Source organism: Solea solea, chromosome 20 (assembly GCF_958295425.1).
Source record: "Solea solea chromosome 20, fSolSol10.1, whole genome shotgun sequence".
NCBI classification, from domain to species: Eukaryota; Metazoa; Chordata; class Actinopteri; order Pleuronectiformes; family Soleidae; genus Solea; species Solea solea.
In genome coordinates, this window is record NC_081153.1 from 18,080,862 (window position 1) to 18,094,171 (window position 13,310).

Here is a 13,310-nt window from a genome sequence, read left to right on the forward strand (position 1 = left end):
TGGGAAACTCGAGAGGCTGTGGGGGTGAAAATCCCAGGAGATTTTGGAACTCATACAATCCCATGTGGCGCCAGCTGTCCTGCCACTATCAAAGCCACCATTCTGATGATTCATGGGAACGTTAACTGAAGCTCATGACCTAGAGTTGCAGGGTTGGTCGACTGCGTGAAGCAGATTATTGTTTTTTGGTTTAGTGATTAGTTGTTTGGTCTATATAATGTTTGATTGGTGTTTCCCAAACCTTGAAAAATGTATCTTTTTGTATCTTTTTTGGTTTTCCACAAACCAAAAATGTTCCATTTAAGTAGTTTATTTGTTAAACGGAGCCAAGAAACCAGAAAACACTCACATTTAAGAAGCCAAAACATTGTTTTAATTAAACTGATGATCAAAATATTACTTTAATTATCACTTTGATTAGTCGTGGCAGCCCAAGTACCATGTATGAAACATACGTCCTATATTATTTACCACTGGTTAAAGTATTAAACCTGTGACACGTTCAGCCAATAGTTTTAAAACTATTTGCATGAAAACGGAAAAGTGGTAACAGGTAACAGGACGCCCTTTTTAGAAGTGTGCTCGAGTATTTAGTGAAATGCTGCTCGGAACAGTACTCTACATCAAACTTTAAACAAGCCGCTGCTATCTGGGGATGAAGAAGAAAACAAGATGGGATATTCAGCACACTCTACAAATGGTCCCACTGGGTCAATTCACGGCAACATGGGATGTTTTGTAGCACCGCTCCACTTGTCTGATTCAGAGCAGGTGCTTCAACGCCCAGAATGCTGATGAATCATAATAAATCAGACTTTTTGTAATGTGAACAGACACTTGACATAACACCACATAAGCATACTTTTACACCTGTCATCAAGGCAAATCTTTCTTGGGAAATGGATGATCTAAACACAAGGAACCCTCTGAAGTGCTGCCGCTTTGATATAAAGACCAAATCTCAAACTACTGAGAAAGGAGTCGTGAAATTCAAGCAAGGGAACATTTTTCAGCTCGGTGCTGTGATTGTTTTTTAAACGTAAGACAAGGGGGAAAGGTTTTGGGCTCTGAGTTTGTAAATGTATGGGGGATTTCGGGTGATTTATTAATGCGTGATTGCCGCCGTATGTTAGCGTGTGATGTGTATTACTGTGTGACCCAAACAGAATGAGTTTTTGAGGTGAAGCAGCCTCAACCTCTTTAAAATAAGACGGGCCAGATGGAGGAGGGCGGTGGAGATGGATACCATGACACGGGAACATGGAGGGAGAGCAGAAGAGGGGAGAGGAGTTAGAGAAAGAGGCAAAAGAAAAGGCAGGGGAAAGAGAGGAGGGCAGTTAGAGAGGCACAAGAGGAGAGAAGGATAGTTTGGGTCTGTGTGTGCGTGTGTGTGTGAGTGAGTGTGAGTGTGTGTGTGTGTGTGTGTGTGGTGGGGGGGTGTGGGGGTGAATGTGTCATTTCGGAAGCTGTATTGAATCGAGCTCTGCGTCAGGATGTGCTCTACATGCTGATGACCTCGTCACACTCACACACACACACACACACACACACTCAGAGACTCTCAGGCTGGCCCGGCTACGTTTTCCTGTGAAGCATCACTGCCACCTGCTGTCCTACTGCGGCATGACCCACTGTTACCATGACAACAGAGGAGAGGAGAGGAGAGCAAACTGAAGAGTTATAACACTTCTGCTAATTTATCTTTCATTTAGATTGTGTGCCCGTGTGTGTGTGTGTGTGTGTGTGTGTAATTACCAACACTCCACTCACTCTCTACTCTCTGCTCTCTCCAGAACCGACCAAAACCAGCTGCGATAACCCAGGAACTCCACGCTACGGCTCCTTAAATCGCACCTATGGTTTCAAGGTAACTCATGTGGGCTGATGTGTATGTGATTGTTGTTGTCCCTCTGACAGGACCTACAGTGTTAAGTTCTAATCGCACAGAGCGACACAGGAGGAGGATAAAGCCAGAGCAGACGTGACATTTAAATGTGTCTGCAGGAAATTTGGGATTTTCCGCTATTGTTAGATGTTGTATAATTCATTAGAATAATCACTGTAAGAGGGAGTTTATTGTCAGATGAATTGATTATGAGGAAGTGGGGGAAGTTATGATGAATGGTCTTGCCATTAGGAAAGAACAAGCATGACTGATGTTTTTTGGTTTCGCATTTGCATAGACAAATTGTTTTATTACCATAGCGGCCCAAATATTAACTAAATAAATGCCACATGTTCAAGCACTGTGTCCTCTGAGCGTATTCGAACTCCTGTCTCCCTGTCTCTGTGTACAGGTTGGGAGTGTGGTGTCATTTCAGTGCCAGCCTGGTCATTTGATTCAGGGCTCCTCCTCCAGGACCTGCCAGCCTGATCTGACATGGAGTGGAACACAACCCGAGTGCATACGTAAGAAACATGCTGTCAACTTGTTTACTTATCGTCCGTCTGTCTATCTGTCACACTCAAACTCGAGTGCATAAATCCCACCCCCCTCCCCTCCTTCTCCGCCCCTCCAGCCCATGCCTGTAAGCAGCCGGAGAGCCCGCTCCATGTGGACGTGGTGGGAATGGATCTGCCGGGTTTTGGCTACACCTTGGTGTACAGCTGTCAACATGGCTACTTCCTGGCAGGGGGTTCTGAGCACAGAGTCTGCAAGAGTGACGGCACTTGGACGGGAAAGATGCCTATATGTCGAGGTATACGATTTCTTATTGGTGCATCTGCGCTGACTGCGTTTGATTAATGGTTTTATCAGGAGCAATTAAGCTTGAGCGAACAGGTACAAGTGTTGAGCGCGAGTTAAGCTCAAGGACACACTGGGACAGTCTTGCCATCTGGAGTAGGGTGGTAGTTTCTGGGGGTTTGGTCAAACCGCGCGGACACCTGTGGTGTTGTGTCCCTGTGCTGGATTAGTCAGCCAGGGCCATACAGTTTGTGAATTGACCACATTTCTATTGAGTCCTCAACCATCTGTCCTTGAGATGACACTCCTGACCTTGAAACGTCTTTGATTGTGTCCCAGAGAGTGTACGTTTATATGTATGTTCATGTTGTTCATCTTGAAATGTTACCAGGTGAAGTTATGAATTTTTTTGTGCAAAAAAAACCCTGCAAGCTTCAATCTTGAAAGCATTTTTACCAGGCTGCCACCCTGTTACCTTGAAGTAGCCTTCAAAATTGGATCACTCCGATCCAATTGGAAATTCTAGGACAAATGCCTCTCCCTGGCTTGCCTGTACTTGTTGGGAACAATGGCTGCATTTTGAAGTGATAGGAGGTGTTTTTTGTTTTGTTTTTTATGGCCAGACCTAAAATGTGAATTCAGTATGCATTGCTCTGGCTCTGAATAAGCAAAGAAATAGGTTTATCGTGTCCTGGGGTGCAAAGCACATCTTATTCAGTGGAAGTGAATACCTGTGACATCAGTAATCAGCTCTGCATTGTAATTTGAGATTTACTTACATAAAAGAGCACTTAAAATTAACGCTGCATCCTGAAGGCATTAGCTACTGAGCCTGTTAGTTTAAGAAAAGGGTAAATGAATAATATTTTACAATGTTTAATACGGTGTCCCTCTGCTCGCGTGTTAATTGGACACCATCTATCTTTCTGTGTGTGTGTGTGTGTGTGTGTGTAGCTGGAGAAAAGAAGAAACCTGTGAAACCAGCAACAGGAACGCCGAGCCCGAAGCTTAACGGTCAGTCCTGGTGCAGACTTGCATCTCAGTTGAAAATCTTGGATTTTTTCCTCACTACAGATTGGTAGATTAACCACTGATATTCTGCTTCTCTGCACCCCCCCCCCCTTTTTTTTTGTTAATTCCTTGATTTTCAGCCAAGTTCTGTTGTGATTTGCCTTTTTCTTGGTCTTATTGTTCAATTACTCTTTGCCTCTTATTACACAATAAACTAAAGTATGAGGAGTTCCCTGTAATCCCCTGACATGTTCTCCCTAAAGCCACACGTTAAATCAAGTGTCTTACTACTAATGTACAGTATATTTTTATACTTAGTCTACTTCAATTTAGGCAGATTATAAAAAACTATGTGTTTACTTGATTGCATTATTTGATTATCCATTTCTCTATGACATAATAGCCAAAATCTTATGGACAATGCCTTTAGTAGAAAAGCAGATAACAAAACAAGGTGGTGATAGTACATGAAAGTAATGTTGATTTGTGATACTGTTGCAGACCTTTGAAAAACAGACTGATTTCGCATCCATTCCATCCCGTTCTATTTCTGTTTTCCATGCACTGATGTGTGTCCTCGTCTGTTTCCGCAGTTCCAGACAACGTCTTTGCTCCTAACTACATATGGAAAGGCTCCTATAATTACCGGGGGAGGAAGCAGCCGATGACACTGAGCATCACCAGCTTCAACTCCACCACGGGGAGAGTCAACGTTACCCTTAGCAACGGAAACATGGAATTGCTCCTATCAGGCATGACACATTATTGCTAATTATACCCCCACATGCTGTGCTTCATATTCAGTATACTATATACAGTGTGACATGGCATGACAGCACATGGCTGGGCCTCAGTTCCACACAATGCTGCATTGACCCATTACGAACACAGTAAACAAACACTGAAACATTAGGTGTAATACGGAGCTTCCGGCACATTTACCCAGTCTTTTCTGCTGCGTTCTAATTATTGATTATCTACATGAGCTTTTCTCTTTTTCTCGCCAGCTTCTTTTACTGTGTTTCCACCCTAAACTCAAGTATACACATGGACTTATTGTCATACAAACCTCCCAGGGTCTTATAAGTGTGTCAGCAGCGGGTTAAGACCCTGTTAAAAAACAAATTCTTTTTGAAGCCAGAATTGCTTTCTGGGTTAGCAGAGAAAACAAGCACTATATCACATAACCACGCAGCTATTAGGCTTCTAACATTCATCTGCAGGCTTACAGGAGCAACTTCAGATCAATAACATCCAAAGCTGTGCTCATGTGGGGACCAAAAGGCCAGTTGCCCAGTGGAATAAAAGCTGCATGTTTTTCTCCCCTCAGCACTGCACTTAACGTGAGTTAGTAAATATTTTGGTGGGCACACACACACACACACACACACACATCCTCGCATTCTTTCAGACAGTAAAATGTGAAGATGAGCCTCGGTAAGTGCACATGTTTTCAAGCTGGAGTTTATTCCCCGCATGGCCTACCAGGAGATGCAACCCCTTATTTAGCATCATGCTGATGAAAGGTGATGAAGGTCGAGTTGTTATTGCCTAAAAATTTTATCTGGTTGAAGTATGCATGTCACATGACTTATCATTTTCAGATGTAATGTTTTTATCATAGCCATCAGAGGTTGAAAATATGAAAATGATATGCTGCTAATCTTATTCTACCTCAAAGCACAGTTTTGTACTGCACACGTTATATATTGCAACTATAAGGTCAGTCACATGATTGAAGGTCAACAGTAGTTAGTATCTGGATTACTGCTGACTCATGCTTTTTTTTTGCGTACACTAAACCTAAAAATCCTGTGTTTTTATAGCTAATAGAAGAAGAGTGGACAGCTTGCAGTGGCTGTGTTGTCTGATTTTTATTGTACGGCCGTTTTTCCAGTTTATTACTGAACACACAAATCTCTGAAAGATGTCAACTAATTGGAACCGGCATTAAAACCACTGCGGATGAACTCAAATCATTTGTTGGTATTAAGCGAATCACGAGGGCGCGGTGGACTTTTCAGTCGTGAATGATTATTTGACGGAAGACACATTATCCGGGAATAGCCATTACGTTGGCGTTATAAACGCGGTTTAAATGCCTCTCAAGATTCATCCACTTTCAGGATAATGAGGACATCGGACCCTGCCCAGGTCTGACTGTGCAAAGTCAGGGCTGGAACAAATAAGGAGGATCAGATCTCGAAATGTGAGACGATCGTCTCTCACAAGGGAAGACAGGTCTGTGTCTCTCTGACAATAACGTCCCAACGAGTGAGAGGAGAACTGTTTTTACCAGGTGTTTCGCATATTGTGAAGGCACAGGGGCCTGTCAATAAAGTTGAAGCAAACTGATAAGATCTTGTTGGTCAAAGGTCGAGGTCACTGTCACACCACCGTTGTTCTGGCTGGAGAAAATGTGACTCAAAGATGAACTGATTGAGGTCAATTCGACCTCGCAAAACACAGTTTTGGCCATAGCTCAAGAATTCATGTACTGTATTTAACACTGTGACACCAAAGTGTTCCGCAAAAAACACTTTTCTGGCCATTATTCATTGCCGTGACTTACAGAAGGGAAAGTTGAGACCCCCAGAAAAGAGTTTATCGCTTCTCTTCATCGTTACAAATCATACAAAATGTGCAGAAATGTTATATTTCATCAACTTACCACTCACGTCTGTTTGAAAGTCAGAGGGAGTGTTCAAAATGTTGCAGTACTAAAGTTTACTCCAGTTTTCCTTCTCTTTCTGTAATTTCCATCTGAATATAACAAACCGCATGTTCTCCTCTTTCACAGGAGTGTATAAAGCGTCTGAAGCCAGGCTGTTACTGCTGATGTACCAGGTGCACTACGCCAACCAGGGAAACCAGCAGAAAGATGCGGCCGTCTCTCCAGCCAAAATCATAGACGACTCCTGGACCATGGATGGATTTGTACGTTTCAATCGACACAAAAACAGTCTAAAGTCACAACACTATAGACAAACAGACAAAACAACTGTCCATCCAATAACAACTACAACTGCTATTGTCTTCTCCTCTTTCCCTCTCCAGGTATCAGCAGAGCCTGATGGCTCTAGTTACGTGTTCCAGGGTTTCATTCAGGGAAAAGACTACGGACAGTTTGGACTGCAAAGACTAGGTAATTGTCTCTAACAACAGGTTTAGTATCAGCTCCAATCGTTTATTATGTTCCTTTTCATTGATATTCTGTATGATGTCGGCTAAACTCTTCCAACTACTTCTCGTGGGAACTGCAATGAAGAAAGTGACCAGGGAGCCTCTGTTTACAGCCAACAATGACCTCATTGTTCGCACTCAATCAGCCTTGTAATTGATGGATTTCCATCAGCAACAAAAGTCATTTTAAAATGGCTCCATCAACCTGCATCCAAATTTCAAATCGTTGTCGAACAGAATTTAAATAAACGAGAACCTGGTTGACAGTTGTTCACCTGTTATCACTTCTGTAGATATCCAATCATGCACATAAACATAAAGTACAGCTCATACAGCAACAAAATAAACGTGTTTCTTTGTTCGACACAGGTCTGAATATGTCGGAGAGTCAGAATTCTCCTCCCCCTCAGCTCGGTACCAATAGCAGTTCTGTGGCCATCGCTATTCTGGTGCCTTTCTTCGCTCTGATCTTCACCGGCTTTGGCTTCTATCTCTACAAACAAAGGTATGTGCTGTTAAATGTGCTGTTAGATACTCACTGTTGTTTTTCAACACAAAAAGAGAAACGGGCCTCTTTAACATTTGAACAAAGCTGAAGTGTAGCTGTCTCATTAATTTGGCTGCTGAGGTGCTAAGAGTTAACTCGTTGTCTGTTGCAAACTGTGCTGCAAAACACTTCTGTTTAGGAGGTGGTAAATTGGATTTCTCAGAGATATGGTTTAAGCACAGTTGACTGTGTGTTCACATTGTTAACAAATGCAAATAACATCTGTTCTACTGCTAATATGCCACATTCACTGAAGGAATTAGTTCAGTGTGGGCTGTTTGGAATCTCGCTGGGCTTCGTAAAAAGCACAACACTCCCTTTTAATCCTTCTTTAAGCTTGTTTACTCTGCTAACTGCGGACTCGCTGCCCAGTTGTGTTAATATTAATGAACAATTAAAACAATCTCATGTCTCCAAACGTGTGTTTACACTCGCATTGCTGTCGTTTCTCTTTCGCAGAACGACACCAAAAACACAGTACACGGGCTGCTCAGTCCATGAAAACAACAACGGCCAGGCTGCCTTCGAGAACCCCATGTACAACACCAACGCCAAGGCCGTGGAGGGGAAGGTTGTTAGATTCGATCCAAATCTTAACACTGTCTGCACCATGGTGTGAGGATTGATCATCCTTACTTGAAACTAATGACTCAGATATCTAATGGGACCACAATTGGTATGAGGCTGTGGAAGGGAAACTCCCCTGTGCTTCTACTCCAACCTCAGCACCGTCAGCAACCCCGGTCTGTACATTGATTACAAAAGACCTGATTACAGACACCTTATCTCCCCCAGCAGAGGGAAAACTGTCCACTTGAAACCAAAACTCAGCATTGGTTCCTTCGACTAATAGCATTTTGCTTCCTCCAAAAAAAAACAACAACAAACAAACGGGGGAACACAAAATGGCTGCTACCTTTTGACAGACGCCACGTAGCCAGTGCAATCTCAGCGAAGTGAAAGAAATGAAGGCAACCCGGGAGAAAACTACACGTGCTGTTAATCCGTCTGGAGACTCGGGCGGTCGTGAACAGCTTATAATTTGATTCTGCACACAGTCATTATACTTTGAGCTCTTATTTAACTCCCAATCACTTGTAGCAATGACAAAGCCATGACCTAACAGTGCAAGCAACATGACTTGTTCGCCCCACGCTGAATTGCGTATGTCACACCAGGCTGTGGAGATGGGGGACTCCCTCTCAGCTCTGTGACTATAAGGCACTCGCCTGGAGAAAGAGAGACCATGCTTATGAATCACAGAGATATACTGCACTAGACAAAAAAAAATGGGTTGATTTAATTTACAACACATCGTTTCCACCCCTCTCCACCACCGGTACTGAAACAAATCCTTCACTGAAATGAGCAAAAAGGAAGATTCAAGGTGATGAAGATGTCACAGAAGACACTGTGAAGCAAAGAAAACTGTTACTTCCTGTTCCGGGTTGAGCACTGACAGTAAAAGACACTCGAGCCGCCGGACAGGACAACCAGAAGCTGCTACTGCGAGTCTCTACGTCCTTTTTTTTTCTTTTCTATTCACGTGGAAGCTAAGGTGGCTAATGCTAGCAGACAGGTGGCCCTGAAGATGGAGCTGTAATCCTGACTGAACTGGGATTAGAGGCGAAGCAACACTCAAAGGATGTCTACAGGGGGAACTCGTGCTAATATTGCAAATGAGAAGCGACTGTCTCGTTTAACTGATAAACTACTCATTGCCATCAGACGGATAAGAGCGGAGGCGGAGGCTGAGATTACACCTCGCCGAGAGAAAAGACGAGATTTTTAAGTCCTACCACAGCCAATCAGAGCCTGTCTGACCTGAAATCAACGTTGAACCTCGGCATAATGAATCCGATCATACATCCTGGAGGAAAGATGTTCCTGATCCTGTGAATATTAATGGATTCTGATGCTGAACGGATACAGAGGACTCTGATGGACTAACAAAGACAAAGACTTTGACAAACAGAGAAAGCTCTGGCACTAAAGCACATTTTACCCAAACACTACCTGTCGACCCACTGAGAGATGGATTAACACAGGGACAGACAGCGAGGCTAGAGAGAGAGAGAGAGAGAGACTGTCAGGATGAATGACAGACAGAAACGATGACAGGTACACACACTAATAAAAGTCGGGGGAAAGACAGACAGGTGGTATCGCGACCAGCAGTTAGACAGATAAGGAAGTGGACAGGTTCTACAAAGACAAACAGGGTCTTGATTAAAACTGCAGACTCTAGTGTCTCCACTCGACAGACAGACAGACAGATTTACAGGCCTGCTGATGGACAGACACAGACGGGCTTAAAGATAGACAAACAGGGTTGTCGCCCTACGATGGTGGACACGTTGCGTTCCACCGTGATCCTGCACTCTGCGAGTGCTTATCTTCTCTCTTTCTTATTACTGCAGAATCTTCTGATCTGTAAATCTATTGCATATATATTCGGGAGCATTCACCACCTATATTTTTGTGCTATATATTTACCACAAAGGGAGGGGTTGCAGGGGAAAGACGGATCATAGCAGAGTTTTACGAGAAAAAAGATAACAAAAAAAAAATCTCTCTAAATAAAAAGATGTTGCAAACAGTAATTTTGGTTCCTTGGCAACATGGAATTGGTTTGTTTTTTAATTTCCACTGTAACGTGAAATTCCTCACACAATCACTGTCTATCCAACTGAGGCAATCATGAGTGTCAGTGCCGTTTGTTGTCTGTCGTCATTGGTGAGATTTGCCGGCAACAATCATGCTGTTTGAAGTTAATGTCTCGTTGCACATTTACCACAGGTGGCATATTATTTCTAAAGCAGCAGATGATGGAGTTTGTGCTGCCGCTGCCACTTTTCCCTCTCAGAGCTGCCGGCCACTACAGTGTGATCCGTAACTGTCGCCACGGTGACGCGGGTGTTTAATGATCAGCTGGAATAACAGCAGCATATTTTTTCGCCGACCTGGACACGCGATGATGTCACAGAAACACGAGGCCATAGAATTCAGAAAAATCAACCACTTCACGGTCAAACTCAGCTCAGTTGTCACTGACTCTCATGACACCAGTGTAAAATGAAAGTAGGAATAAGAATAATCATGGACGTAATTGTTGGTAAACTGTCTAGTGTGTACTTTGTGAATGACGACAAATGTAATTGTGTGAAACTTACCATTTCATGCTTGTGTTTTGTGTTGCCATTGTCGGAGTCAAAAGTGCAATTTGAATTATGACTCTTTAAGTTATTATTGCATTTTTGACTTTCAAGATTCTTCCCTCAAGAGGTTTTGTCTTAAATCCGGACTGAAGTGTCAGAGGATCATAGGTCTACATGGATTCTGTTTCAGGGTTCTTTGCTTTAAACATCTAACTTGCTTTTCGCCTGAAATCCACATCACACGCTCAGCCCCTCATCTTTGGCTATAATGAACTTTCCACGGTGTTTATGTGTGTGTGTGTGTGTGTGTGTGTATTCAAAACGCTAAAAGGCCTTGAGTGTCATTTTTTCCCCCCCAGAAACATTAGCTTTAAGAACTGGCCAAAACCTTGAGATTTCAAAGTGACATCGAAGTTAAATTTGTGCACCGAACACAGGCCAGAATATCTTTTATTTCCTCTTGAATTCACTTGTTTTTTTAGAATTGTAGCCTTATAATACCATCGTCGTGTCCCTTATTCTGAAAGCCATTTTTAAAATCTGATGTTCCACCCATTAGTGAACCGGTAGTTTTTCTGCCACTGAATGCTGCTGTTGCACATGCTTTGGCCTCTCTGAAAGTTTCATGTGCCATAAATGCACCACTGTTGAGAGTTACTGATGATGCAGTGTTGTATTTCCTTTCTTTTGGGTCTGAAAATGCACCACACGCTCTACCTATGTTTACTGATACGTGCTCTTGAGTCACTACTTGAGTGTCCACTCAAAAACATACTTTTTTTGTGTTTCAAAACGTTTGGTTTAAAGTGTAGCAGATATATCATATATATATATATATATATATATAGAGAGAGTGAGTTTAGGTTCCACACATTTATGACAACAGTTTTTGGAGGCTCTGGATTCCAGGGTGAGTAAAAATAAAACAAAACTTTCCTTTAAGAGCTCCTGCTGTTTGTGGCCAATGGCAGCAACTGCAACCAGCCGGCAGTTAAAGCCTGTTTAAAGTCATAAAGTGATTTAAAAAGTAACGGTAGCTGCGGCTTTCTTTTGTTTGTCCACGCTGAGACATTGTTCCTAATTCCAGTTTGGGTTGATCTTGATTGTCACTGCTGCTGCTGTGGTTGTTGTTGTTGTTAATGTTGGTTTTTTTTCCTCTCGGTATGGATCTGACACAGTGCCTACCAAAAACCATGAGAACTCTCCCAGTCATCGACACACGCACGCACACACACACGCTCTTTCAAACCCGTACACGCGCTCACATGCATACAAACAAGTACTTGCTCTGGTCCCTTCATCAGAAGTCCCCTTTTTTTCTAAGCTTCTGTCTATTTTGCCACAAGCTTTTCCTACTGACTGACCGCAATAAGACCCATGTGATTCGAGAGACTAAAAGCCGTTCCTGCCTGGGGGACATTGGAAATATTCACCATTTGAGAAAAAAAAAAGAAGAAGAAGAAAAAAAAAAAAAGAAATATTGAATAAAAAAGTGTTTTGTACAGAAATATATTTTTATGATGAAATTATTTGTAAAATGTATGAATCTATTATGTAAATTTTCGATGCAATGTAAGATTAAAAAAGGCTAATTGCTTTTGTAAAAAAAAAAAGTGTCTTCATTTGTTTCTGCTTATAATGTCTTTCATTGCACTGATGATTATTGTTATTTATCACAAAAGAGATACAGATTTGTGAGATTAAGTCTTGCAGCCGGATAATGAGATGATGTTTTAGTTGCTTCAGGTTTAAATGTGATTAGAAACTAAGCAAGGGCATGTCTTACAGGGGGAACACTGCTGGCACAGGATATATAAAAATACAAATACTGTTATCTCACCTTGAGACGAGCTTAATATTTCTTCCATTTATTTTCAGTGGAAGTCCTTATCATTTGGAACGCAACATGCTGCAGAAAGAGAAACAGATAAAATTTTAAAATAAAACAGTTTTTATTTAGCTCACAGAAAGGAATATCTTACTTTGTCAGTGCACAAGCCTGTTTATGAAAGAATGCAGTTTACCAGTGAGCTGAAGTGAACCGATCACGGGAATAAAGTGGAGCAGGTCGACCTTTGCAGTCACCAACAAACACTCGTCATTTTAGCTTTAGAGGCACAGCCGCTGAAAAACATGTGCAGCAGTGAGCTTTTGTTCTACAAATGTCAGTCATTGTTATTATTTTACAATAAACAAAGTTATGATTAGAATGAAAAGGGCTAATAACGAACAGGCTGCGATTGTTTTGTTTAATTAGGTTGTTTTGTGTTTCTTCAATATCATATTAACACCCTGCTAATTTAAGTTAATGAGCCTTTTTAAAAAAACCCTAAGATTTAAGATTTCAGTGTGAAACACATTCATTAGTGTGCACATAATACATTATCTGCATAGAGTATGTGTATATGATGGGATGGAGAGATCCTACATCGGGGAAAAGTATCAGACACGTGGTGATGATGAGTATATGATATATAAAGATCATCACATACAACTAAAGAAATGTGAAAATGATACATGATCAAATTCAAAAGCAGGTGTCTTTATCGAGAAATATCATTTGGATCATTTTTGACTTAGTGACCATCAATAACTTCCTATCTGAATAAAAGAGAACTACATTGCATAGGTTTTGTTTTCTATTTTGACTTTATTATATATTTTCTTCCTCAAAACTTACACTTCTTATTATAATACTAATATTTATTATTATAATTTTATATTT

General features: G+C 41.7%; 1 protein-coding gene across 1 annotated transcript in view; it reads left to right on the top strand.

Moving 5' to 3' along the window:
• csmd3b (CUB and Sushi multiple domains 3b) overlaps positions 1–12,182 on the top strand; it is a 333,314-nt gene extending 321,132 nt beyond the window's left edge. The window contains exons 64-72 of the mRNA XM_058618912.1: positions 1,794–1,867; positions 2,298–2,409; positions 2,520–2,699; positions 3,641–3,700; positions 4,291–4,449; positions 6,498–6,634; positions 6,755–6,842; positions 7,250–7,385; positions 7,887–12,182. Coding sequence (XP_058474895.1) covers positions 1,794–1,867; positions 2,298–2,409; positions 2,520–2,699; positions 3,641–3,700; positions 4,291–4,449; positions 6,498–6,634; positions 6,755–6,842; positions 7,250–7,385; positions 7,887–8,046 — 1,106 coding nt within the window. The 3' untranslated portion in view covers positions 8,047–12,182. The remainder of the gene's footprint in view (positions 1–1,793; positions 1,868–2,297; positions 2,410–2,519; positions 2,700–3,640; positions 3,701–4,290; positions 4,450–6,497; positions 6,635–6,754; positions 6,843–7,249; positions 7,386–7,886) is intronic.
• Positions 12,183–13,310: the final 1,128 nt, after the last annotated feature.